At 44.6% G+C, this 25,678-nt stretch overlaps 1 protein-coding gene across 1 annotated transcript in view; it reads left to right on the top strand.

Annotated features, from left to right (window-relative positions):
- gria4a (glutamate receptor, ionotropic, AMPA 4a) overlaps positions 1 to 25,678 on the top strand; it is a gene marked incomplete at both ends in the record, with an annotated part of 137,125 nt that overhangs the window by 43,513 nt on the left and 67,934 nt on the right. The window contains 2 exons of the mRNA XM_080731165.1: positions 6,669 to 6,884; positions 8,784 to 8,944. Of these exons, the coding sequence (XP_080587291.1) occupies positions 6,669 to 6,884; positions 8,784 to 8,944 (377 nt within the window). The remainder of the gene's footprint in view (positions 1 to 6,668; positions 6,885 to 8,783; positions 8,945 to 25,678) is intronic.

Raw genomic sequence — 25,678 nt, 5'->3', positions numbered from 1 at the left:
TGCTCCTCCATCTTGACCGTCTCCCTCTGGGTGTGAGACCTCCCGCTCTCCTCTCACACCCACTCCCTCCATCTCTTTTCTCCCCTCTCCTGCCTCCTCAGTCTGCTTCAGGGACATGCTGGGCCCCTGATTCAGCCCGGGAAAAAGAGTTGGAGAGGCCCTCATTGCGCGCTATAGAGAGAGATCTCTCTCTATAGCGCTGCTGCTACTCAAAGATTTGCCTTTTCAGATCATGACAAGTGACAAGCCAGTGGGCCGATTATTGTACATGAGTTATATTTCGTCGTTGTCGGGTGGAAACCTTGTATGTCCAAAACCGTTTGTTTTGTATTTATAATTTTAAAAATGATTAAAACTAGTGAAAACAGCCGATCTACAAGCACACAACGCCTCGCACCGCGAGGCGTTGTGTGCTTGTAGATCTGCTGTTTACACTACTTTTGTGCAACGGCCTTGTATGGTGAAGCAGGGCTTTGCTTTGCGAAAACATGTATACATTTGAAACTTGGATATACAAGGTTTCTGTCCGACAGAGACGATTTACTTTGTTGGCCGCCCAGCCCCCAAAATGGAATGAAGGCCGACATTTTATTCTTATTTTTTTCCTAATGGTCGGCCTGGACCGGCCTGGAATGAACCGGCCGTTCGGGAGTTGTCCCGCTTTTCCCAATGGCCAGCACGTCCCTGGTTCACGCTCCTGTCCTCCTTCTCCTTCAACCTGCACTGTGCTGCTCAAGATTCTAGCAGTGCTCATTTTGATTTAGTTTTGGTCATGGTCTTTTGGAGACAATTCCGTTTAGTTTCAGTCATAGTCATTTGAAATGCAATTCCATTTATTCACATTGGTAGTCATCTGAAATGTTTTAGTTCTAGTCTTACTTACCTAAATACCATAAGATTTTAGTTGGCCCGTTTATACAATGCCGTTTCCACGAGAAAAATCAAACCTCGGTTCGAAGTGAAGCGGTGAACTTTTATTCTATGTGTTCTGTGTTCTAGATACATTCTTCCAATTCTGAATGAATGAATGATTTTATCTGGAGGGCCGAATTGTCATGTGAAGCTTGACCAATCCTCAATTCTGGACGCACGGGACACACATATTATTTAAAAAAAAATCACACCCGTGCGAAGTGAGCGGTGCAAACTAATTCCTGCAAGGGCGCCTACGTGAATCAGTGTTGATAGGCATGCATGGCAATATTCTTTTTGTTGTGTATGATGTCAGTCTGGAGGTCTGCTCAGACTATATAAGGTTTTCGTGTGTCCTGACCTTTACACCAGCTTAAAACGAACACCAACCAGGATTCGAAACAGCAACCATAGACTACAGGGTTTAATGTAGCGTGGTCGCTGTCTTGAATCTTGGGTGGGGGTCGATTTGCGTCAGAAAGTTCCAGATGCAGAGATGCAGGAGAAACTCTTAAAAGTCGCTGTCTGAAAACAGATAGAGCCAAATAGAGCTTCTTGTGGGTTATAAAGCAAGAGGGAGACAGAGGGAGAACAGACAGGAGGTCAGACAAACAGCCTGGCCATTAACAGCTTGGTGGCAGTCAAAGAGTGAATAGAAGAGAAAAATAATATGCAGTCCAGACCAGAAGCTCAAACAAAACAGACAGAGGGCAGAACGGAGAGGGGATCAGACAGACAGAAAGATGGAAGGACCTTTCCTGAACTTTAAACCGGCACAAATCTTTCCTAAACTTTAAACTGGCAGATTGAACAACACACAGGATTCAAAACAGTAATCATAGCCTGCAAGGGTAATGTAGCGTGGTTGCTGTTTCGAATCCTGTGTGGTGTTCAATCTGTTAGTTTAAGGTTTAGGAGAGGTCCAGGATATGAAACAACCTGGCCATTATTACGCCTGGACCTTTCATGAACTTTAAACCGGTCTCAAGTGCAAGTGTAATGGCCAAGACAGATCTAAATTAAAGGTGTATTCAGTGATAATGAAAGTGGCCGGGGGTCATCTTCTCCCTTACTGGCCTTACAGCGTGGAAATGTTTAGTTTTTTATAGATTTTTTACACCATTATAATGTTCTCGTTTTGATCATTAGACCCTCACTGAATATTGGTAGGCTTACGTCTCCAGCTTCAGGATATGTATGATACTGATTTACTACCAGACTGTGGCATTTTATGAGTTCGGTAGTTTACAGTCTAGGCATTTAGCAGACGTCCTTAATTCAGAGCGACTGTGGTTCTCAAAACTTTTATTTTGACCATCATAACTAAACATCATAACATAACTACGGCCATACTCTACCCTGATTGGTCGAGGACTGGCTGGCCACCTCTGAAAACCAAATCTAGCTGTGCTCGCAACACAGGCCCTGGTGGAAGTCCTTATATGGTCAGCACACATTCTAGTGAGGATAATGAATGGAAAATGTACCAATTATATTTTTATTTGAATGAAATACAATCACTGAATATACCTTTAACATGAACAACACAGCATTTGATTGGTCTGTTCTGTTTGGCTAACACATGTCGTCATGAGTAGAACGGTTTCTGATTGGTCGATTCTAATGTTTAGTTACTCAACTAGCCAATCGATGAAGAATGAAAGAATCGTCCCGTGCTAATATGTTTTAACTAGATAAACCGAAAGTGAAATATAGGAGCGGTTTGCACCGCTCAAAAAAGAAGAATTGTCATGTGAAGCTAAAGAGCCGCTAAAGAGCCGCATGTGGCTCTAGAGCCGCGGGTTGCTGACCCCCGGTATAGGGGCTTTATTGTCATGTTTCCATCCAGTTCCTGATGTTGCGCGGCTCAGGCTGCGTACGCAAAGACCCCACCTGCCTCTGATTGGCCTAAAAACTATCGTTTCTGTGACACACGTGGAAGTGATGCAGAATCCCATGGTCCCCCGATGCATATGCCCCAGAGCCAGAGGAGGCTACCTTTCTGTTTTTTATTTAAATAAAATTTTCATCCCACAATGTTGTAACCCATTTTTCACCCGGTGTCAATTCACCCTTTGTCAGCCTTCTGATTGGTCCCTGACTGACCAACCAGCAGGCTCTTTCTGCCCTGTCCCGCCCTGGTTTTGTCTTTTTGAAGCGGTGAAAACCGCTTCCAATGAATGGCTTTGTGTGTATCACGCCCATATGGTCATTTCAGTCCAGAATGAACAGGCTTTTTCAAAAACAGAATGTCCGTTTAATTACCATATATGGTGATCTCAGTCCAGAATGAACAGGGTTTTTCAAAAACACAAAGTATGTTACCTTATGTCCATATATGGTCACTCCAGGCCAGAATGAACAGGTTTTTCCTGTCCCACAGAATGTCCGTTTAATTACCATGTATGGTGATCTCAGTCCAGAATGAACAGGGTTTTTCAAAAACACAAAGTATGTTACCTTATGTCCATATATGGTCACTCCAGGCCAGAATGAACAGCTTTTTCCTGTCCCGTACGTGTAAAATATCAGTCCAGAATGAATAGGCTTTTTCAAAAAGCAAAATGTGTGTCCCATGTCCATATATGGTCATTTCAGTTCAGAATGAATAGGCTTTATATGTCCTGTACATATATGGTCATTTCAGTTCAGAATGAATAGGCTTTATTTGTCCTGTACGTCCAGAATATGTGTGCGGTGTCCCTCCCGGTCAGATGAATGGATACTTTGAGGATTGGTCAAGCTTCACATGATAGTTTGGCCCTCCATTCTTTATATATTCATTCAGAATATATAAAGAATGTAGAATTCAGAATATATAAAGATTGAGTAGATCACAGAGTTCATAACTCTAGAACACATAGAATAAAAGTTCACCGCTTCACTTCGAACCGAGGTTTGATTTTTTATGTTGAAATTGCTAAAACAACATTTTTGGAGAAATAAAAACATTTAAAAAAACATGCCCAGTCACTACACGGTAACTGAGAGGCTCCTTTTTACTGAAAACAAGTTTAAAATTTGAATTGAATAAACAAAATAACAATAAGAAGCAACTACATTTCAATGGTAGTGGATGGAGAGAAAGGACTTTTGTCCCACCAAGACACAGCAAACAATGGGTGTGAAGAGGGGCGGGACAACGGGCGGGACTTGACAAAGGGTGAATTATTGAATGTAATCCTGGGTGCTACACTCTCCCTCTGCCAACCTGGGGTAGAGCAACGGACTGACCTCAGGCTTTCCTCTCGGCAGATAACGCGAGGTTAACATAACTCTATGCTTTCCACCTGATCTCAAAGCTGCCATTGCCCACCCTCTGCCAGTTGCCACTGGCTGCCCTCTCCCACTTGCTGCTACCTCCCACCTGCTTCCAGTTCTCGCCTTGTGCCAACTTGCACCTCATGCCCGTTCCCACTTGGTGCCAGTTCCCGCCTGACGCGGTGGCCGCCAGTTCCCACCTGACGTCGTGCGGGAGTCCCGACTGCTCCAGGCCGCGCTGAATAACCGCCAGCTTGCACAACGTCCTCAGACTGGGACTCAAGTCGAGGACGTGCAGGTCCGCGCCAAAGAGGACGACGCGGTCTCCCACCGCGCAACAGTGCGAGATCCCAGACGTCTTAGACGGGCACGTCCCCTTGGGTTCAACCTTCTTCCAGGCAAAGGTCTTTGTGTTGAACCGCCACAGACTATTCTCTAGATTGGTCTCGTCTACATAAAACACGTACAGCTCTCCGCCGTAGGCGAAGGCTGCATGGTGAGAGCATCGTTCAGGAGGAAACTGTGCGGTAGGCGGCGGGCTGCTCAGCCAGCGGTCGGTCTCCGTGTCGAACACTCGGAGGTCGCTGTAGTGGACCCCCGGGCCCCCCCAGCCCCCGAACACAAACATCCTCGTCCCGATGACGGTGGCAGAGTGATGCGATGAAGCGTGTGGCGCAGCTCCTCCGGTGTAGATCACGCACCAGACCATCGCGGCGATGTCCAACTTGTACGTGTCGTTGTTGCAGTGACCCACCCCGATGTGTCCTGCGACACGTCCCCCGTGGACGTACATGGCCTTCCCCAGGACGCAGGCCGAGTGGCCGGACCTCGCCTCCGGAGCCGCCCCGGAAACCTCCGTCTTCGACCATCTGTGCGCGCCGACGTCGAACGCATACAGCTGGTTTCCGTGATAAAGCTCCTCCCCCCAGATGTAGACGACACCCTCTACCAGCACGGCCGTGTGGCCTACGTACATGTACGGAACCTCCTCAGGGGGGCGTTCTCCTGGTTTCACCACCGGGGGCAACTTCACCCAGCGCAAAGCCACTGTGTTTAAGACGTACACGCTGATCTGACTGAAGGAGTCCAAGATACCGAACCCCATGAAGCAGTACAGCTTGTGTCCTAAGGCGACCGCGGCATGGCTGTACACCCGCGGTCCTCTCAGAGGCGCCGTCCAGCGAAACATCCCCCAATCTTCTGTTGAACTTAAAGGTTATGGAGTGACTTAATGCAAACTATGAATTGGTTATGGACTCTATGTAACGTGAGCTGCGCGTAATATTGGTTTCGGAAGCACAGACCGTCATGCAAAGTTTGCCCAATCGCACAAAGCCAAAAGGTGGGTTGGCCAATCAATTGGAGCTACGATTGGTTCTCCATGTGGGGTCCACTGACAGCCAGGTCGTCCAAATGGGCCCTTAGGGGTCTGTAACATTCTGCTAGGGGGTCCCAATGGACCCTTAAGCCTCTGTCATAGTCCAAGGTGAAGAGCCAGTCTCCTGTTGAGATTCTGAAATCTTAACTCCCCAGAGTCCCCATATTATAACCAATCCAGTGACTTTGATTGGTGGAGGGCTGAGCATGGATCAGATTGTAAATACCATCATTTATCTATTTCACTGCAGATTAGGTTATCATCCCTAACCTTTAAATTCAACAAATTCTTTCAATGGACTCAAATCTTGTTTTATTTGATGGCCTTCCAGCCCTGCCATTTGGCCTTTGTGCCCTAAAGAAAATGGACAATACCAAAGGTCAAGTGACCTTGCCCCTAAAATGACAAATGACAGCGTTGTGCAGAAATTGTGAAAATAGCAGATCTGCAAACTCGCAACTCATCACAATGGTGTCAGCTTGTAGATCTGCTATCTTCACCATTCATTTTATTTTTTTATTTAATTTTTAACATTTTTGGAAACTGTTCAACCTATCAATTATATAAATAACACATGGGAAGCCAAGGTTTCTAACATTTCTAGCTGTTGCTGCTGCAGTCGTTCACTTACGCTTTAATTTTGCAGAGCCTCGGAAGCTTCGTGCGTGTGCACGTGAGTGTCCACTGACGATTGAGGAGGATAATCCATTTGTTTACAAACGCTCGCGAAACTAAAATCCAAACCGGGGCCGACCATCGCGGTAAAGTGTCATGTTTCAGCATAGAATAGAAATCAATGCAGCCTAGACCATCAATGTTGTCTCTCTGCGAGCCACGTTATGACGTATGGACCAGGGTCTTTCACAGACAACACAACATGCGCGCAGCAGCACGCTGCACAGTTAACCCTTTGTCTCGTTCCTGAACGAGACAACTCCTTTTGGCACAGCGACCTCCAGTGGCCTTATCTGGTTACTGAACGAGTTTCGCCCCTTGGGTGTTAATTGTTACACCCCTAGAGTGTCAATCATTGAGCTGACCTCTCTCTCCCTCTCCCTCTCCCTCTCTCTCTCTCTCTCTCTCTCTCTCTCTCTCTCTCTCTCTCTCTCTCTTACAGAAAGCAGAGATAGCGGTGGCCCCGTTGACCATCACTCTGGTCAGAGAGGAGGTGATTGACTTCTCCAAGCCCTTCATGTCCCTGGGCATCTCCATCATGATCAAGAAGCCCCAGAAGTCCAAGCCGGGGGTCTTCTCCTTCCTGGACCCCCTGGCCTACGAGATCTGGATGTGCATCGTCTTCGCCTACATCGGGGTCAGCGTTGTGCTGTTCTTGGTGAGTGTGACAGCGTGTGTTTCCCTTTTGCTTTGCTTTGCTTTTCAAGAGTGTATAGACCAGGGGTCTTCAACGTTTTCAGGCCAAGGACCCCTTTAGTTGAGAGAGAGATGAAGCAGGGATCCCCACAACCTGTTCATAGATTCCATATAGTTTCATTGTTTGACAGCACGATCATCAGCGTATTTTGAATTCATGTCAATTTGTGTTCTCAGATATTTAACCACTTGAACCGTCAATACTCAATAAAGATGACCTAGACTGCTCTTTTTCCCCTCTACACCAAAGTTCCTTGCCAAAATAGCCGATCTACAAGCCGATCTTGTGAGCTTGTAGATCTGCTATTTTTTGGCTAAAGTTCTCCGAATATGGACGCTATGGTTCAAGAGGTTAATCTAAAAAAGGAGAAAAAAAGGTTCTATCACACAAAGATTTGGAGGACCCCCTGTAGTAACTCTGAGGACCCCTTAGGGGTCCCAGACCCCCTGTTGAAGAGTATAGACTAAAATATTGGTTCTCAAAGTGTTATTCCTGGAAGTCTCAGGGTTCCTTTAGTGGGGTTCTAAATGGACCCTTACAAGTGTGTAACTTTTTATGCCTTAGACTGACAGGAAATGGGGAGAGAGATGGGGAATGACACGTGGCAAAGGTCGTCCGGATCGGGAATCGAACCGGCGATGCCAGCAGGCATCATAGCCTAGTATGTGGTATGCGCCTTGACCACCAGGCCAGCAGGCGCCCCGACGTTTCAAAGTTTGAGAACCATTGATTGATTGATTGAAGATTTTATTAGAAGTTTGCATAGGAAAAGGTACAGTTTCATGACGGTACAGTTCACTGGTACAAGGTCTACTAAAAGGAGATCCATGAAAAGACTAAGCTTATTTCCACAGGAAACCATATAAGTTGGGCCTACAACATGCTCTCACTCCCAAAACGTGTTATCGTGACGTCATGACTTCAATTGTGACCAGACGGCAAACATTTGACTTGACAGGAGTCCCGTTCATGTCGTTTTGACACCGTCCCGGTCACCTCCCGCCACGTCTAACGTTTAACACATGGTCAAATCCGTCCCCTTTTTTTTTTCCAAAAACGCAATTAATTCCTCTGCCATAGGGTGATTGGAAAAGTTTTATCTTTTAAAATAAAATCACCGCCCGGCTTCCCTCCCCTGAACATGGGCCAATTGTGTTGGTATATAGAAGATGCTTGGCCAAACCAGGTGCACTGTGATGGATTCCAACCTCGACTCTGCGTTGAAGGCAGTGTAGTTGTCCTGATTTAAAATGAAGCAAACATGGAACTGAAAGTTCCTATGATTGGCTGATAGTTGCGCTGTTTCGGCACCAGAAGCAACATGTTCTCCATAGTATTCCATTAATTTCCCCCAAAACTTTTACATTTGATTTTCTTACCTTAATAAACATTGTCATAAATACTTTATGGTTCCTGTCGCAAGTTTAAAGACTCGTTTCAATCACCATGATACACGTTTTGTGAAAATATGATCCAATTTGTTATTTGATGTTATAGCAGGGTATGCTGTAGGAGGGGCTTGTGATCATAGGCTTGTGATGATTCTTCTTCGTGTGCTTTATTTTCGGCAAGCTCAAGACAATGTCCCATGTATCCCTGCAGTTGCACGTGACCATTGGCAGCCAATAGCATTCGAGATGGTATAATTTCTACCAATGAACGTTGATTTCTACAATGATGGCGTCACCCGTACAACGGCCAAAAAAGCTTCATTTGCGCAGCATAGAAACCAATGGCTTTCCACTGTCCATATTTTTTTACAGTCTATGGTTGAAGGGCAGGTACCAGGTTAGGGTTAGTTTGAGTTAATTTGAACAGAACCATAGCAGAAACGTCTCTGTTGGTGTTTCAACCCTGCAGGTGAGTCGCTTCAGTCCCTACGAGTGGCACGCTGAGGAGCCAGAGGAGGGCGCCACTGAGCTGGGTCCCACTGACCAACCCCCCAACGAGTTTGGAATCTTCAACTCTCTCTGGTTCTCACTGGGTGCCTTCATGCAGCAGGGCTGTGACATCTCACCACGGTGAGTGAAACTCTCTCTCTGTGTGTGTGTGTGTGTGTGTGTGTGTGTGTGTGTGTGTGTGTGTGTGTGTGTGTGTGTGTGTGTGTGTGTGTGTGTGTGTGTGTGTGTGTGTGTGTGTGTGTGTGTGTGTGTGCGTGCGTGCGTGCATGGGTGGGTGGGTGTGTGCTTTGGTTCGAATCCCATGTCCTCCTGACCACATGTCGAAGTAGCTTTGGGCAAGACACTGAACCCCACATTGCCGCCAATGAGTCGGTCGGTGTCAGCTTGCGGCGGCATAGCTCAGGGGTAGAGAAACCATTATTAGAGCACGAAGGGTTCCCGAAGGGTTCCCAGTTCGAATCCGGGCTCCCCCTGAGTTAATGTCAAAGAGTCTTTGAGTTTATGTCGAAGAGTCCTTGAGCAAGACTCCGAACCCCTAGTTGCTCCCGATGAGCAGGTTGGTGCCTTGCATGGTTTCCTCCGCCACCGGTGTATGAATGTGTGCGTGAACGGGTGAATATAATGCACAATCTATGTAAAGCGATTTGGATAAAAGCGCTATATAAATGCACCATTTACCATTTGCCACCATTGGTGTGGGAAGTGAGGACGCTGGCTTCAACTATTCCCCTGAATGAATGAACTACTTTGAGTACTTAGAAAAGCACTATAAAAATGCAAGTCATTATTATATAATAACAGTAGGCTATGCTAAGGTTGGCAAGGAATATCACTCCAAACACTTGGTATGGGCCACCTTAAAAGAAACGTCCAAATCTTTACTAGTGAAATAAAGGTTACATACTGTAAATGTACCAGCCATATAAACACATGCACGCACACACGCACGCACACACACACACACCCATAATGAGTGACAATTTCCCTCATACACGTAACCCTTTGGTCTTGCCATATGGTTCTGCCGCGTTGGCGTGCCTGTACAGTTAGCTACTGTACGTATGAATCTTTAATGGAGCACTGAAGGGCCAGGGGCCCCCCGACGTCCAGCGCGATTTTTCTGTAGAATATTTATAGGGAATATGGCATTTTATTATTGATAACCTGAGAATGCAGTTCAGTGAAATATTCATAGGCCATCACATCCGCTAGACTGGCATTGGGGGGAGGAAAAATAGAGTTTTTTACACAAAAAAAGAGCAGCGAACGAATGAAGGATCGGATGTGATTGTGAAGAGTGCAGCGATGGAGAGAGAATACATTCATGAAACAGAACAGAGTGAAGAGGTATAGCCGTCAGGGGTGTCACACACCAAATTCTGGGCCCTGGGTACAAGGATTCACTCACATTTTGTGCTTTAACTATTGAAAAATAGCAGATATGCAAGCTCGCAGTGCCGCGCTGCGAGCTTGCAGATCTGCTATTTTTGAAAAATCTTGAAAATGGGTGCAAGTCTTTGAATATTTCAAATCCTTTCTATGTCAGTGGTGCTCAAACTTTTTTCACATGAAGGACCCCCAAAATGACATGTATTTTGCCACGAACCCCCCATCTCAAAATATTCCAGGGGGACCCCCCAGAAGCAAAATTTGAGTTACAAATGTTCGCTTAAAAAAGACATATATTCAAAGATTTGCACACCATTTTCACGACTTTTCAAAAATAGCAGATCTACAAGCTCGTATATCTATATATATAGCTTGTATATCTGCTATTTTTCAATAGTTAAAGCATTCAATAATGAAGGCCCCTCCATCTTGGGCCCTGGTAACTCAGTCCCACTTTCCCCCCTCTGTGACGCCCCTGGGTAAAGTATGTGTCAGTCTGGAGAGATGGAGGAGCAGCTGAGATATGATGGTGGAGGTGGACACTCCTCACACTGTGCTAGCCTAGGAGGAGACTGTGTTAGTGAGAGAGAGAGAGATACATGATGATAGGGAGACGACATGCATTCAGTTTGTGCTAAAGAACGTTTTAAATTGTCTATTATATAAATGTCCACCGTGTATAATGGTCTATTAAAGAGGCGGTGCCATAGTTTTGTACTTTTTCTGGTCTTCATGTGTCTAGGAGGTTGACAGTACATCATTTGACTGTTGTGATTTTGTAGATCTGTTATTTTCGGCAAAGAGAGTGGTACCCTGGTCCCTGCTCAACTAAGAACTAGTTTGCTGAGTATATATATATTGTTTAAGTCAGTGGTTCTCAAAGTGGGGTCCAGGGACTCTCAGAGGGCTGTATTTTGATTGTCTTAAGTCCCAGCTCCAGAGCCGTTTCTGGGCCCATGGGGGCCCTAAGCATGATTCTGCTATGGGGCCTTCGCGAGCGCCCGCGAAAAAATAATAGGCCTTTTTTTTCCCAATTCTTGACAATCTGGCCAACCACAGCGTTTCTCTGACGATTCTAGTTGTTGTCATTCTGGGGGGAGTTTGTTCATGTTTTTGTGAGGGTATCAACCCTAGGAGACACGGGGAGAACACGCAAACTCCACACAGAAAGGCCCTATCGCTCACACCCTAGGTTCGGTTGGCGATAGGGCCTTTCTGTGTGGAGTTTGCCTAAACATGGAGATGTGGTACAGAAGGACTCATATATGGGCATAAAAAGTATGTCATATGACATCACTTCCTGTACAGACAGTCAGACAGACAGCCATTGACTCCGACCTAACAATGGCTACTGTCTATGACGGTAGTCCCATATGACATGATGTACTAGACTATCTCCATATATAGTGTTATCCACATCTCCATGTTTAGGCCAAACAGATTCGCTCCATTTCTCCATGTATAGGTCCAAATGCCCAACGTTGAGCTTGACAACGAAACGTTCTTAACACAGCAGCCCCCATATTTACTTTAGAAAATATGTTAAATTCTAAGTACGTTTCGAGTACCGGTTTGATACAAGAGCGAATAAGCACTACACTTCTGGAATCATGTGCGTCGACTTAAAGTTGGATCCAGGCCTAATAACTTTATTTGGCCGCCCTGTGCCACCTCCTTGTTACATTTTCTTTTCTCCAGGTGGATGGACATTCTTTCATGGACATCCTTTCATAGGTGATCTAAGTCCAGCCGCCCGTATCAGATCAGAGGATCAGATCTCCATGTTTAGGCAAACTCCACACAGAAAGGCCCTATCGCTCACACCCTAGGTTGGGTTGGCGATAGGGCCTTTCTGTGTGGAGTTTGCCTAAACATGGAGATGTGGTACAGAAGGACTCATATATGGGCATAAAAAGTATGTCATGTGACATGATCTGACATCACTTCCTGTACAGACAGTCAGACAGACAGACAGCCATTGACTCCGACCTAACAATAGCTACTGTCTATGACGGTAGTTCCATATGACATATTGGACTAGACTATCTCCATATATAGTGTTATCCACATCTCCATGTTAGGACTCATATATGGGCATAAAAAGTATGTCATGTGACATCACTTCCTGTACAGACAGTCAGCCATTAAAAAGTATGTCATGTGACATGATCTGACATCACTTCCTGTACAGACAGTCAGACAGACAGCCATTGACTCCGACCTAACAATAGCTACTGTCTATGACGGTAGTTCCATATGACATATTGGACTAGACTATCTCCATATATAGTGTTATCCACATCTCCATGTTAGGACTCATATATGGGCATAAAAAGTATGTCATGTGACATCACTTCCTGTACAGACAGTCAGCCATTGACTCCGGATTAACAATGGCTACTGTCTATGACGGTAGTCCCATATGACATATTGGATTAGACTATCTCCATATATAGTGTTATCCACATCTCCATGTTTAGACAGCCAATGACTCCGGCCTAACAATGGCTACTTTCTATGACGGTAGTCCCATATGACATGATGGACTGGACTATCTCCATATATAGTGTTATCCACATTTCGTGTAGCCGCCCTGTACAGGAAGTGATGTCACAACTCGCTGACATCACACTGACATCACAGAGGATACGGAAAGACGGTCACGAGGATATGCGACCTTCGGTCGCAAATAATGGAAATATATATATATATATTAACACATTGGCCGCCATTTTAACATTGACTGTATGGCTCCCCTGCCATTTTGTTTAATGAAAAAATTGATATATTTTTTTTATATTGAAATTTTTCCTAAATTCTGTGTTTTTTCCACAATGTTATACCGTACCTGACATGAAAGAAGACAAGCTCTAGTCTCATCAAAAAATAAAGAAATTGAATAAAAAGCTTTTTTTTCTATAGTTGTAGCCATCTCAAAATAGCCATTTTTGACCAAAATCCAGCTATATTTGAAATAACAGGAGTTATTCACCTTTTTGTGATTGATGGCTTTTCGAGCGAATAACTCTGTTGATATTTGTATTTATGGCGTCAGGCACTTATCAGATAAGTGTACTAGTGTAATAAGTGTAATTGTGTAATAGGGCAATAACTGGAATAGTGTAATAGGGCTGTAATAGGTCACCTCTTGCCCTTAGGGCGTCTTACTGACTTCACACAAATAGAAATAAGCTTTTTACCTTTTATTCAGCATTCAAGTGTTTTATTTTGCACAGATCACACACGCACGCACGCACGCACGCACGCACACACACACACACACACACACACACACACACACACACACACACACACACACACACACACACACACACACACACACATACACACATAACTTTATATAAGGCCTATGTGTATAACTGTAAATATGTTCCCCATATTCAACTTTTTTATTTATTTGTGGCACTTGCTTTGGCGATGTAAACGTAGCCTATGTTTTCTCATGCCAAAGCAAAGCCCTGCTTCATCATACAAGACTGTCGCACAAAATAGCAGAGTAACTTCATTGCTATCAGTTCTCTATATGTCGTTGTTGGGTGGAAACCTTGTATGTCCAAAACCGTTCGTTTTGTATTTATCATCTATAAAATGTACTAAACTAGTGAAAACAGCCGATCTACAAGCACACAACGCCGGCGTTGTGTGCTTGTAGATCTGCTGTTTTCACTAGTTTAGTACATTTTATAGATGATAAATACAAAACGAACGGTTTTGGACATACAAGGTTTCCACCCGACAACTAGAGAACTGATAGCAATAAAGTTACTCTGCTTGTTGGTGATCCGGCCTGGGTCTGTACCGGATGCGGAGACGTTTCTTGCGTGCATGTGAATGTTACATAACCGGATACAGTAGGCGGGCTTTAGAACGGAACAGACTGCAGCGATCACACAGACACCCACGCCCTCCTTCAAGCTGCAAGCACTCCAAGCAGTTGTTGCGCGGCGCGCCTCAAACACGAGCACATGCGCGATTGCGCGTGCACGCCATAGGGAGGACGCACGCTGCTGCTGCTGCTGCAGAACAACAACAGTATAGTTTAGGTTAGGATGTAAACCACAACAGTAAACTTACTGACAATGACGATCGCCGTGTTTGAGTTTCTTCCTGTTGGATTCCACTCGGTCGCGACGTGTTGTAGATCTGCTATTTTCACTACTTTTCTTTTGTTACACCGCTGGTAGTTTGGACGCAACCTTCTTGTGAGAACTGGAATATAATACTCCTCATCAGCCTCCATGGTCACGCTTGGATGCAAGGCGTTGTGTGCTTGCATATCTGCTATTTTCAGCAGTTTTGTTACATACCGATGGAAGTTATATGGACGCGACGCGTTGCTTTTCTTCAATGGTTGCCTGACTTGAGGAGTCCGCCGGGGGAGGGGGGATATTTTCTCCTCTCCACTCCCGTAGCAGGGCTTGAAGATCGGTTGGTGCTCGACTGGACCGGCCAACGGCGCTGCATCTTGTCCAGTAGGTGATTGTGTTGTTTGTAACCTCGCCTCACCAGGCTTTATATATGTGTGTTTGTAGTGGGCTGAGGATCTGTTCCAACTGGGTGTCGGACCAAATGATGGGCCCTGGGTACAAGGATTCACTGCGGGCCCCCCATGAATTTTCTTGGGTGATTTCAAAAATAGATATATACAAGCTCACAGCATGGCACCGAGTGTCGCGCTACAAGCTTGTAGATCTGCTATTTTTCAATAGCAAAAGTATAAAATAATGAAGCCCCTTCCACCTTGGACCCTAGTAACTCAGACTCAGTCCCACTTTTCCCTTGTGAGTTGTGACGCTCCTGCTCTGATCTTGTTGTCTGACTGGGCCTGGGACATAATATTTTGTCGTGGAGACTTTGGGGGTTATGAAGGTGTGTGTTCTGTTGGCCCATGTGGCAGGTTATGGCTTTCCAAGTGAACATTTTACTGGATTTTGTTTGATTTGTGCATGGTCTCAGATCCAGCTGCTCCGTTTCGCTTCTGCGAGCCCTTGCACCAGGCATGTACACACATAGACATCAAAGGGGGCTTGAGCCCCTGCCCCTGAGGGCTGCATTCAATAGAATTGTCCACCAAAAGGCCCCTTTAGAAATGTCAGCCCCTGCCTCTCTAAATATTCTCTGCACATCCCTGCCCCACATCCCTCTACATGCGTGTGCCCAGTGTGTCGCTGATTTCACTCTGCGGGCTGCGCTCTGCCACGCTAAATGCATTCACTGTGGTTTATTGAGAGTTTTATTCATTTTTATTGAGATTTATACATTATTACACTCTTGTTTTCAAACACACTTACTTTGATGAGTGATATCTTTGGTTCCCTTTAAGTGAGAAACCCCAAACTTTGTCACGGGCTAATTAAGAGTCTAATTAAACATTACATTATATAAAAGCAAATTCTCGGGACTATCGGGCCTGGCGGGGAACGACATTTAAAATTTCTCGGGACTATCGGGGGAGGCGGGGAATGAGTTAAAGTATATATAAATGAATAAATAAAAAACGACAACAACAGGCAATGTATTTTTGCTATGTTTGATTTGTTCTTTTCTTATTTAAATAAAAAATGAAAACTTCCCCATAGGGGTGCTGGAACACCTGCAGCACCCCTAGTTCCCATGCTGTTCCCACGCTCCTGCACAGTGGCCACTGTGCCAAAACATCACATTCACTTTCTCTTTTAGCGGTGTGGAGATGCGCGGAAGCAAAGAAAGTCACCACAGTTTGATTTGATCATTGCTTTAGTCAATTATGAAGGGATTTTAAAAATGTAAACGTCTCCATATTGCTTGGTAAGTCTACTTCGCAGAGAAACCGTGGCCTATGCGATTCGCTAATCGCCGGGATTTCACATCGCGATTTCGGTTTGAAAACGATTAACCATGCAGCACTAGTTCTTTTCTGCTGAGGAGGGGGCGGTGGGGGGCCTTCTTGGGCGGTGGGGGGCCTTCTTGGTCGGCGGGGCCCTACGCAGAGTGCGTAGTCTGCGTATACGGCCCGCCGCCGCTGCCCAGCTCTTATGCCTTAACTTAAAGGCCTGACCATACTGTCTCCGACCAACAAACCTTTCGTCGGAGATTTCCCACTTTCCGACGTGCAGCTTTCCGAAACTCTAATTCGGGGTAATGCTTTTTCAGAAGATGCGAGTGACTTCATTTTGTAGTTGAACCTTTCCGACAAAAAGTTAGTGGTGGGAGACAGTAAGAGCTGGAACAATCAAAATAGAGCTCTCAGGGTCCCTTGAGGGGGATCTAAAATGAATTGACCCATACAAGTCTGTGACCCTAACGGGTCCATTTGGTTCCATTTGTACACTGTCAGAGTTAAAGAGGTGGTGCCATAGTGTTGTACTTTTTCTGTTTTTCATGTGTCTAGGAGGTTGACAGTACTTCATTAGACCCCCTGGTGTGGTTTTTATGAGCAATTATGTATTCTCTTGGTATTAGTTTGTTTTCTCTTGGAGGCTGCCACCTTGTGGTCAAAAGTGTCAGTTAAAAAACACAGATACAATTACATCATAGAATCAACTCCTCCTCTAATTACCATTCACCCAACACTGTGGGGTGTGGCTAACTTCAGCTGGGTCACCACCCACCATGACATCCATCCATGCATACTTAATGAACTGGGGGTGTGGCCACATAAAAACCCAATTTTAAAGCTATACTGTGTAAGTTGCTCAACTGGTGGTCTGTAGCAGTATAGCAAACCGCGGTCGCGTTTGCTTTTTTCGTCCGTTTTTCGCTCGCGGACCGGGCCGTCAGACCACCGCGTCCGCCTCGCCGAGACGCTTTCAATGAGGTCTCCCGTGTCCTTCTACGAGCAGCGGTTGGGGAGTTACATGCTAGACTCCTCCAGTGTAAACACTGCAGTGTACTTCCTGAAGGCGTGTTTCCTAAACCCACCAGAGAGCCCGGCAGTGTATGTTCTGCGCTGTGATTGGCCGGCAGTGTATAACCCTCGCTGTGATTGGCCGGTAGTGTGATGACGCAATTTTTCCGCGAAAACCGGTCCCGGGCAGGGATCATAGAAAACATATAAAGAGAAGGCTTTAGAAGCTGAAAATAACGGAGTGGGGGTTCTAAAACTTTAGCGCTTTAACAGCTAGGACCATTTTAAGATTTGTTTTATAAAAAAAGTTACATGGTATAACTTTAACTCTTTCTGTATACTTTTTTGGAAAAAATCTTCCTCCTAGTATCTTCATAATACCCGATAATCATGTTTTTGAGGGGGAAAAATCATGGCACCACCTCTTTAACGGGGGTCCTTGAAATGTAAAACTTTGAGAACCACTGGAGTGTTTAAGCTGAGTCAGCGCTCTCGTCAGGGCGTCTTTAGGTATTCTTATGAGTTAACTTTTTCATGAAGCACAGTGTGGTGGGGTCTTCTTTCTCTGCTCCCCATCTGCATTTAACAGCCTGTGCAGAAAGTAACAAAAACGTACATATTTTTCCACCCAAACTTCACTTCCGTTCTGCTGCACTCGCTGCTTGCTGATACGGCCCTTCTCTTTCATTTCTCTCTCTCTCTCTGCCTTACTCTCTCTCTCTCTCTCTCTCTCTCTCTCTCTCTCTCTCTCTCTCTCTCTCTCTCTCTCTCTCTCTCTCTCTCTCTCTCTCTCTCTCTCTCTCTCTCTCTCTCTCTCTCTCTCTCTCTCTCTCTCTCTCTCTCTCTCTCTCTCTCTCTCTCTCTCCCTCCCCTCCCCTCCCAGACACCTGTCGTGTCACTCTCCTCCTCGCTAGCTTTACTTTGAGTGACAGGCCAATTCCAGCCCCGAAACTCTGAAAACACTGTGGTACCTATACAGTACCACCACACACGCACACGCGCGCACACACACACACACACACACACACACACACGCACACGCACACGCACACGCACACGCACACACACACACACACACACACACACACACACACACACACCTCTCTGTCAGTCTCACAGGGCCTTGCCATTGACGAGTGTGTACAGGCCTTGGGTCGTCATATAGCGATAATGTGATGCTTAACATAACGCAAGCATTCTTCATTTAAATCACCTGCCGCTGTCAGTTCTGTGTTGAATAGAGCCGGCTTACTGCCGTCATGGCAACTGATAGATGCTAGCTTCTGTACTCTGAAGAAATGCCCGATTATATCCATAAGAAAGAAGGGATCTGACACTCAATGGGCTTTATTTGACGTCTTTGCGGTCGTCCAGATACCTTGTATCTCCATAGTGAGAGTGACCGGATTTGAAAAGAAAGGCAAGATTTTAGCAGTGGTGGAAAAAGTACTGACATTTTTTTTACTTGAGTAAAAGTATTGTCATATCTTATGAAACCATATTCACCAAATATTGGCATGAATTACATTATAGTCTGGAGGAGGCTAGTATTTGCATTAGTTTAAGATAATTAAGTTTGTCTCTTGTTGCAACAAATGGGGCTTATTTACATTTACCACACAGGTTTCCTTGTCTTTGTGAAGAATCTCACCTGCTGTGATTAGCTATTGATAGGTCGTTTACAGTCAACCGGGACATCTGCTTACAGGACTTGCTCTGACCAATGGAATGACAGAATGTGTCTCAGCTAACTCTGAAAGTGTATAATAAGGAAACAAAATGTTGTATTTGGGGGTGCATTTTCCCGGTAGCCGTCAGGCTGTCAGGTGGTCTAGAAGGCTTAGGCCTAGCTCTGGTCCATCACGTCACCTCCTGGTGACGCTCTGACAGACCCGTCGGCAAATGAATAGTCCACATTTTCTCAGCCCCTACGAGCGCTCAACTTCAGTCAAAATAAACAAAACTACTTCACTACTCACCAAACCAAAGGTAGTTTTGCGTTGTTGAAAGTCTATTCTCCACGGTGTTGAGCCCCTCAGCACCCCACCTACTCTGTAAAATACACTATTTTTGGCATGAAATAAAGTGCATCCAATTCGACCGCCGCTTATTTCCGGGTTGTGAACCATTGTATCTGGGGTGGCCGCTGGGTGGCTCGAGGTGTTGTGAGCTTGTAGATCTTCTATTTTTGGCTAAATTTCTCAGAATATGGATGCTAGGATTCAAGTGGTTAATGTAAAAAGGAGAAAAATGTTATCACACAAAGATTTGTAGGACCCCCTGTAGTAACTCTGAGGACCCCCTAGGGGTTTCCGGACCCCCTGTTGAAGACCCTTGTCTTATACATTGGATCCGTTGGCTCTTTTATACATTTTGTGAAAAGTACGCGTTTGGGACATAGAAGGTTTCCGGCTGACACTGATGATATCCATAAGAAAGAAGGAGCCTGCCACTCGGCAGGCTTTTCAGAGCACTTTTCTTTGGCCTGCATTCTCTATGAGATGCATGTTGAAAGGAAAACTGGGCCCAAGGAAGATAACATAAAATGAAAGGATATTTGGTAGATAGACCTTTATCGAGCCAACAGGGGACGTTCAGTTGTCATGCCAATACCGCAGTCGTGAAATACTGGACAGATACGGGAAAAAAAGATACTGTTGTTCCCTATTGAGCTTGGCACATTTCCTGGGGCAAGCTGCCCAGATCACACATGTCACACGTGTCTTCTTATTTTTTCACTCTCAAAAAAACCCTGCAATGTGGTGCATTTGAAACTACATTGCAGACAGTGCACATCATGGGGTGATTACAGCTTGCCTCCTTTGAATTGTTTTATTTTTTTTTATTTTTTTTTTCTGTTTATTTCGTTGCTGAGTGAGGTCAGCAGACAAAGTGACATGAGTGAGATGAAAAAAAAACCTGGGTGTAATTTGCCAATCTTAACAGGTAACCATGGTATATTGGTTTGGCCGATATTCAGTATCAGCCATTAATTGACATCGCTATTGGTAATTATGCAACTGATGTGTCCTGAATTTTAACCACTTAAAACGTGGCGTCCCTAATTTGTGCATGTTAAAAATAATAGCTGAGTTTTCGATTCCCGCCCGGTGGACGCTGTGGGCGCTGGGGCGTGTTCTCTCCTCCGCGCCATCACTAACAATACCCTAGGTGGGGTTGGCAAAAAATATTAATATATATATATATATATATATATATATATATATATATATTCTTTTTTTTAATCTTAGGATTTGAAATATTCAAAGACTTGCAAACATTTTCGAGATTTAAAAAAAAATAGCAGATCTACAAGCTCGCAGCGCGGCACTCGGTGCTGCGCTGTGAGCTTGTATATCTGCTATTTTTCAATAGTTTTAACTTTTAAGTACCCAGGGCCCCGAATTTGGTGTGACACCCCTGACCACTGACTTACAGGCGCACCGCTCGAAAAACATCCAAAGAACAGCTGATGGATTAATTATTGCTTGGACATACAGTACTGTACCGTAGTGATTGGACAAGGACATACAGTATTGTACCGTAGTGATGGCAGCCAGTCTAGAGCGTATACGGTACAAGAGCCTCCAGCCATGCAAAGCACATTAACCTTGACAGAAACGTCTTCCATTAGATTTCGATGAAACGCTCGCGCAGCAAATCAATTAAAAACGCACCTGGGGGGTGTAGCGTGTCCCCCGCCCACACATGTCTCCTCTCTCTTGATCTATGCCTGTCTGCTCCGGAGATACGGCTAATTACGTCTTTTTGATCTTGACCGTTTTCACCCCAAAACTGAAGTGCGTCGACCATCAGCGTCACTATGAGTGAAAAGCTCTTGTTTTATAAGCAACCTTGCCATTGAGCTGACATTTGAAGGAAAAAAAAAACAAAAAACATAAGTGTTGTGTATAACCCATGTTTAAAGCGGTAGTGAGAAAACAGCTGTTACCAAATAGATCCAGCCACTACCCACTAGAGCTGAATTATGGGTCACAACATGTTGACCTGCCTATGTAATAATGCTATGCCATTTGTGTGGGGAAACAGTGCATTCTTCCGTTTCATTTCAGCATTCATCGGATGAATGCTGAAATGGCCTGCCTGCATGCATGCATGCATTAGAACAGTGGTTCTCAAAGTGGATTCCAGGGACTCTGTGGGTTCCCTGAAGAACTACTCCAGTGAGACTTTTAATCTCAAACTAGCGGGTGTAGACTTTTCCCCAGAGCTGCAGTGTACAGATGTCGAAGAAGCATGGTGTGGTTTTAAAACCAAATTGACCAATGCTCTAGACGACGTGGCCCCCTTGAATACCACCAGGGTTAAAGCCCGCCAAGAGCCATGGTATAACTCAGATATTGCAGAATCAGCTAAACTCAGAGACAAAAAATACGATGAAAAACGAAAGTGCTGCAAAAAGCTCAGTAAAAAATTCAACCCTGGCCTCAAAATCCACGTTGAACATCTTACTGCTCAATGCAAGAAACTTAGAAACCAGACAACCGCCCTAGTTAGATCCGCCAAAAAAAACTACATCGACGACAAAATCGATGAATACAAAAACAAACCACGAGACCTATGGAAGTTGCTTAACAACCAATTAGGCTTAAAATCAAAAACAATATGCCACAACATAAACATCAAAACGGACGCCGCTCTTATTTCTGACAAAGGTGAAGTGGCTACCCATCTTAACAAAACCTTTACCACCACAGCCCGTTCACTGGTCGAAAGACTGGTCGCCCCATCTGGGCGGTATGGTGAAGAATTTTTTAAAAAATTCTACAAAAAACTGGGCGTCAAAAAAGACAGCTTTAAACTTTCCACAGTGACAACTGATGAAGTGTTTAAAAAATTGAGCGCCCTACCTCAGCACAAGGCCACTGGCCTTGATAAAATCCCAGCTAGATTTCTCAGAGATTCAGCCGCCACCATTGCTCCAATCATTACCCACATAATTAACCTTTCCATCGAACAGGGTCATGTCCCCCAGGACTTCAAACTAGCAAAAGTAACCACCCTGCACAAAAAAGGTAGCAAACTAGACCCTGGAAACTACCGCCCCGTTTCCATTCTTAGCTCCATATCCAAAGTCATGGAGAAAATAGTCTACGAACAGATTGCAAGATATCTCGATGAGAATAATCTGATTTACGAGTTCCAATCTGGATTCAGAAAATCCCATTCCACTGACACATGCCTTCTCTATTTGACTGACCAAATCAAACGCGAAGCGGATCAGGGCAAATATAGTGGCATGGTCATGATGGACCTCCAGAAGGCATTTGACACCGTGGATCATGCTATTCTGATTGAGAAACTAAAAGCCATCGGTCTTGACAGCGCAGCAGTGAGCTGGATGCAATCTTACCTGGTGGGGAGGGAACAGGTGGTGGAGATTAACGGAACCCTGTCCCCCCCCCTCCCAGTAAGCTGTGGTGTTCCTCAAGGTAGCATACTGGGACCTCTGTTGTTCCTAATATACGTGAACGACATGGCATCTGCTTGCGACTGCAACCTGTTCCTGTTCGCGGATGACTCGGCTCTCCTAGTCTCGGGCAAGGACCACTTGCAGGTTGAAAAGACACTTAACTCTGAACTGAGTAAGATCTGCACATGGCTTAACGACAACAAATTATCAATTCACCTGGGAAAAACCGAGTCCATCCTCTTTGGATCAAATCATAACCTCAAAAAGGTAGATGACTTCACAATCAAAGTGGGTGACAAGGTCATAACACGAAAAAACGAAATCTCTTACTTAGGATGTATGCTTGAAGCTAATCTTTCCAGCGAAAAGATGACTTCAAAAGTAATACAAAAAATCAACCAACGAACTCGTTTCCTACAGAGGATCGCCCCAATGGTCAACTTCAACACACTGAAGACCATAGCTGGTGCAATAATCCAGCCCCTCTTTGACTACGGAGTCCACGTATGGTATCGTGACGCCCCACAAGCCCTTAAAACTAAACTCCAAACAGCCCAAAATATACTAATTAGGGTCCTGCTTAACCTTCCCTATCAGACTCACCTCACCGCTACTCACCAGTTAAGAGTGGGGTGGCTCAGAGTAGATGACAGAGTACAGCAACTTGCAATGGGCCTGGTGTACAAGATACACTACACCACTATGATACCCAAGTACCTGTCAAAATACTTTATAAACGTTAAGGATGTCCATAATTACAACACCAGAGGCAGTGCCACAGATCACGTTCAACCCAGAGTCAACTCAAAGAAAGGGTCGAACTCGTTCTTCTGCTATACCACAAAAATGTGGAATGCCTTACCGAAGGCCATAAAGGAGTGTGGATCACTAGCATCCTTTAAAATTGCCCTGAAAAACCACTTACAGGCAGCAGCCGTTCGCAACTGGTAAAAAACCTAGCCCAACCCTACCCTCCCTGCCCCTTCCTTGTATATACTTGTATACTTGTATATTCCTTGTACATACTTACTGTCTGTTTAGATTTACTGTATATTCCTTGTATATACTTACTGTTTGTTTAGATTTACTGTTTTCTTTTCTTTTTTTTCCCCTTTTTCTTTACATATCTACTGCATAGTACTGTGTTCTATTTGTCTGTCATTCAATGTTATATGAGATACTTAAATGGTTTCCTGTTGAAATAAGCTTAGTCTTTTCATGGATCTCCTTTTAGTAGACCTTGTACCAGTGAACTGTACCGTCATGAATCTGTACATTTTCCTATGCAAACTTCTAATAAAGCCTTCAATCAATCAATCAAAACCCTTAGGGGGGGTCTAAATTGACCCATAAAAGTCTGTAACTCTGACAGTGTACAAATGGAACCAAATGGACCGGGAACCAATGAACAGGTTACATTTTTTACACTGTCTGAGTTAAGGGGAGACCATGAAATTTAAAAGTATGAGAAACACTGTATTAGAGCCTGGAGAGGCCGTCTGGTCATCAGAAGGGCACCTTATCGACGCCCAGTAGTATACATATATAGGAGTGCCTTTGAACAAGACACTTAAAGGTGCCATAGATTTGTACTTTTTCTGTTTTCATGTGTCTTGGAGGTTGACAGTACTTCATCAGACCCCCTGGTGTGGTTGTTATGAGCAATTATGTATTCCCTTTTTATTTGGGTTTTTTCCTGGAGGCTGACACTTTGTGGGTCAAAAGTGCCAGTCCAAAAACACAGATACAATTACCCCTCCCCTTTTACCATTCACCCAACACTGTGGGTGTGGCTAACTTCAGCTGGGTCACCACCCACCATGACAACCAGGCGTACTTAGAGGGGAAGACCACCCATTTTCAATATTGAAATATGTCATTAATATACCTTAGAGGAGTTGTGTAGAAATAGAAAAAAGTTCCCCCCCTTCTGTGTTGCCTAGAACTGGAGGATTGATTTTGGGGTTTGTATTGTAAAGTACAATGTGTGATGTCATCCTGCCCCTTTCCACACACACTCCTTGCCTGCCAAACCACAACCTCCACCCATCAATTCTCACATGGCCCTCTTCTAGCGCCACCATGAGGCCGATTCTTGCAAAACACATTTTTGGACACTGCTCCTAAATCTTTTGCCCTAAAATCACGCAAATCGGTACACCAAGGGGCAGGTTCTGCCGATTTAAAATGACTCCAATACGGAAGTAAAACTTCCTATGATTGGCCGCTAGTTGCGCTGTTTTCCCCCCCGGCCGGTTGCAAAAAGAATTGTTCTCCATTGGATATCATTCATTTTCCCCTTTCGTGTTCTAGCCTTAATTAACATTTCATGAATACTTTATGGTTCCTATCGCTAGTTAAAAATTGCCTTTCAATCACCATCATATGCGTTTTGTCGAATTTTGGTCAATTTATTTTAAAATAGATGATAAAGTTGCAGGGGCGCGGCTGATCCCAGATCAGCCTTTGCCCACATCAGCTCATCAGCGTTGGTCGTAATGCGACGCACTGTTAGCTTGTAGGTCGGTTTTCTTTGTACAACGGCGTATACACATTGTTACAATATAAAACTATTATACAAACCCAGGTTACACTGTACAATATAGGCAGACGCTCCTAATCCAGAGCTATTAAAATGAGCGAGGACATAAATAAACACTGTACAATATAGGCAGACGCTCTTAATCCAGAGCTATTAAAATGAGCGAGGACATAAATAAACACACATATAGGCAATTCTGTATAATTATAGGCTATAAATGTTAAAACATCGCTTTTGTTAATACGCCTATAATTTATTTACTCTTATAGGCATATCAGCCACACGACTTGGTATTTATTTATTATGAATTAAGGCTATACCTGCCCGATTGTGTAACAACTTATGAGAGCCTATATATAATGCCACCAAAACAATGCTTATTTTATTTTTCTCGTCATGATTTAATTGTGCAAGTATGGCATGCCACATCAATCCGTGATCGACATGAGCCTACAGATTATCAGTGGCCACAGATTATCAGTGGCCAATTCTCTGGACGAATGCCTCTTTGCTTTGTGAAAAGTCTAGTGGACAACTGGATTATTATAAGACCCTGCAGAACTGCACGGGCACTCTCAAAAGTAGAGTCCTCAACAAGGCTTCCAATGCGGGGTACAGAGTCCTAGACGGCCCGGTCAGGTT

The sequence above is a fragment of the Nannobrachium achirus genome (genome assembly GCF_963921795.1).
Source record: "Nannobrachium achirus genome assembly, chromosome: 8".
Classification (NCBI taxonomy): Eukaryota; Metazoa; Chordata; class Actinopteri; order Myctophiformes; family Myctophidae; genus Nannobrachium; species Nannobrachium achirus.
This window is presented reverse-complemented; position numbering and strand designations above follow the sequence as displayed.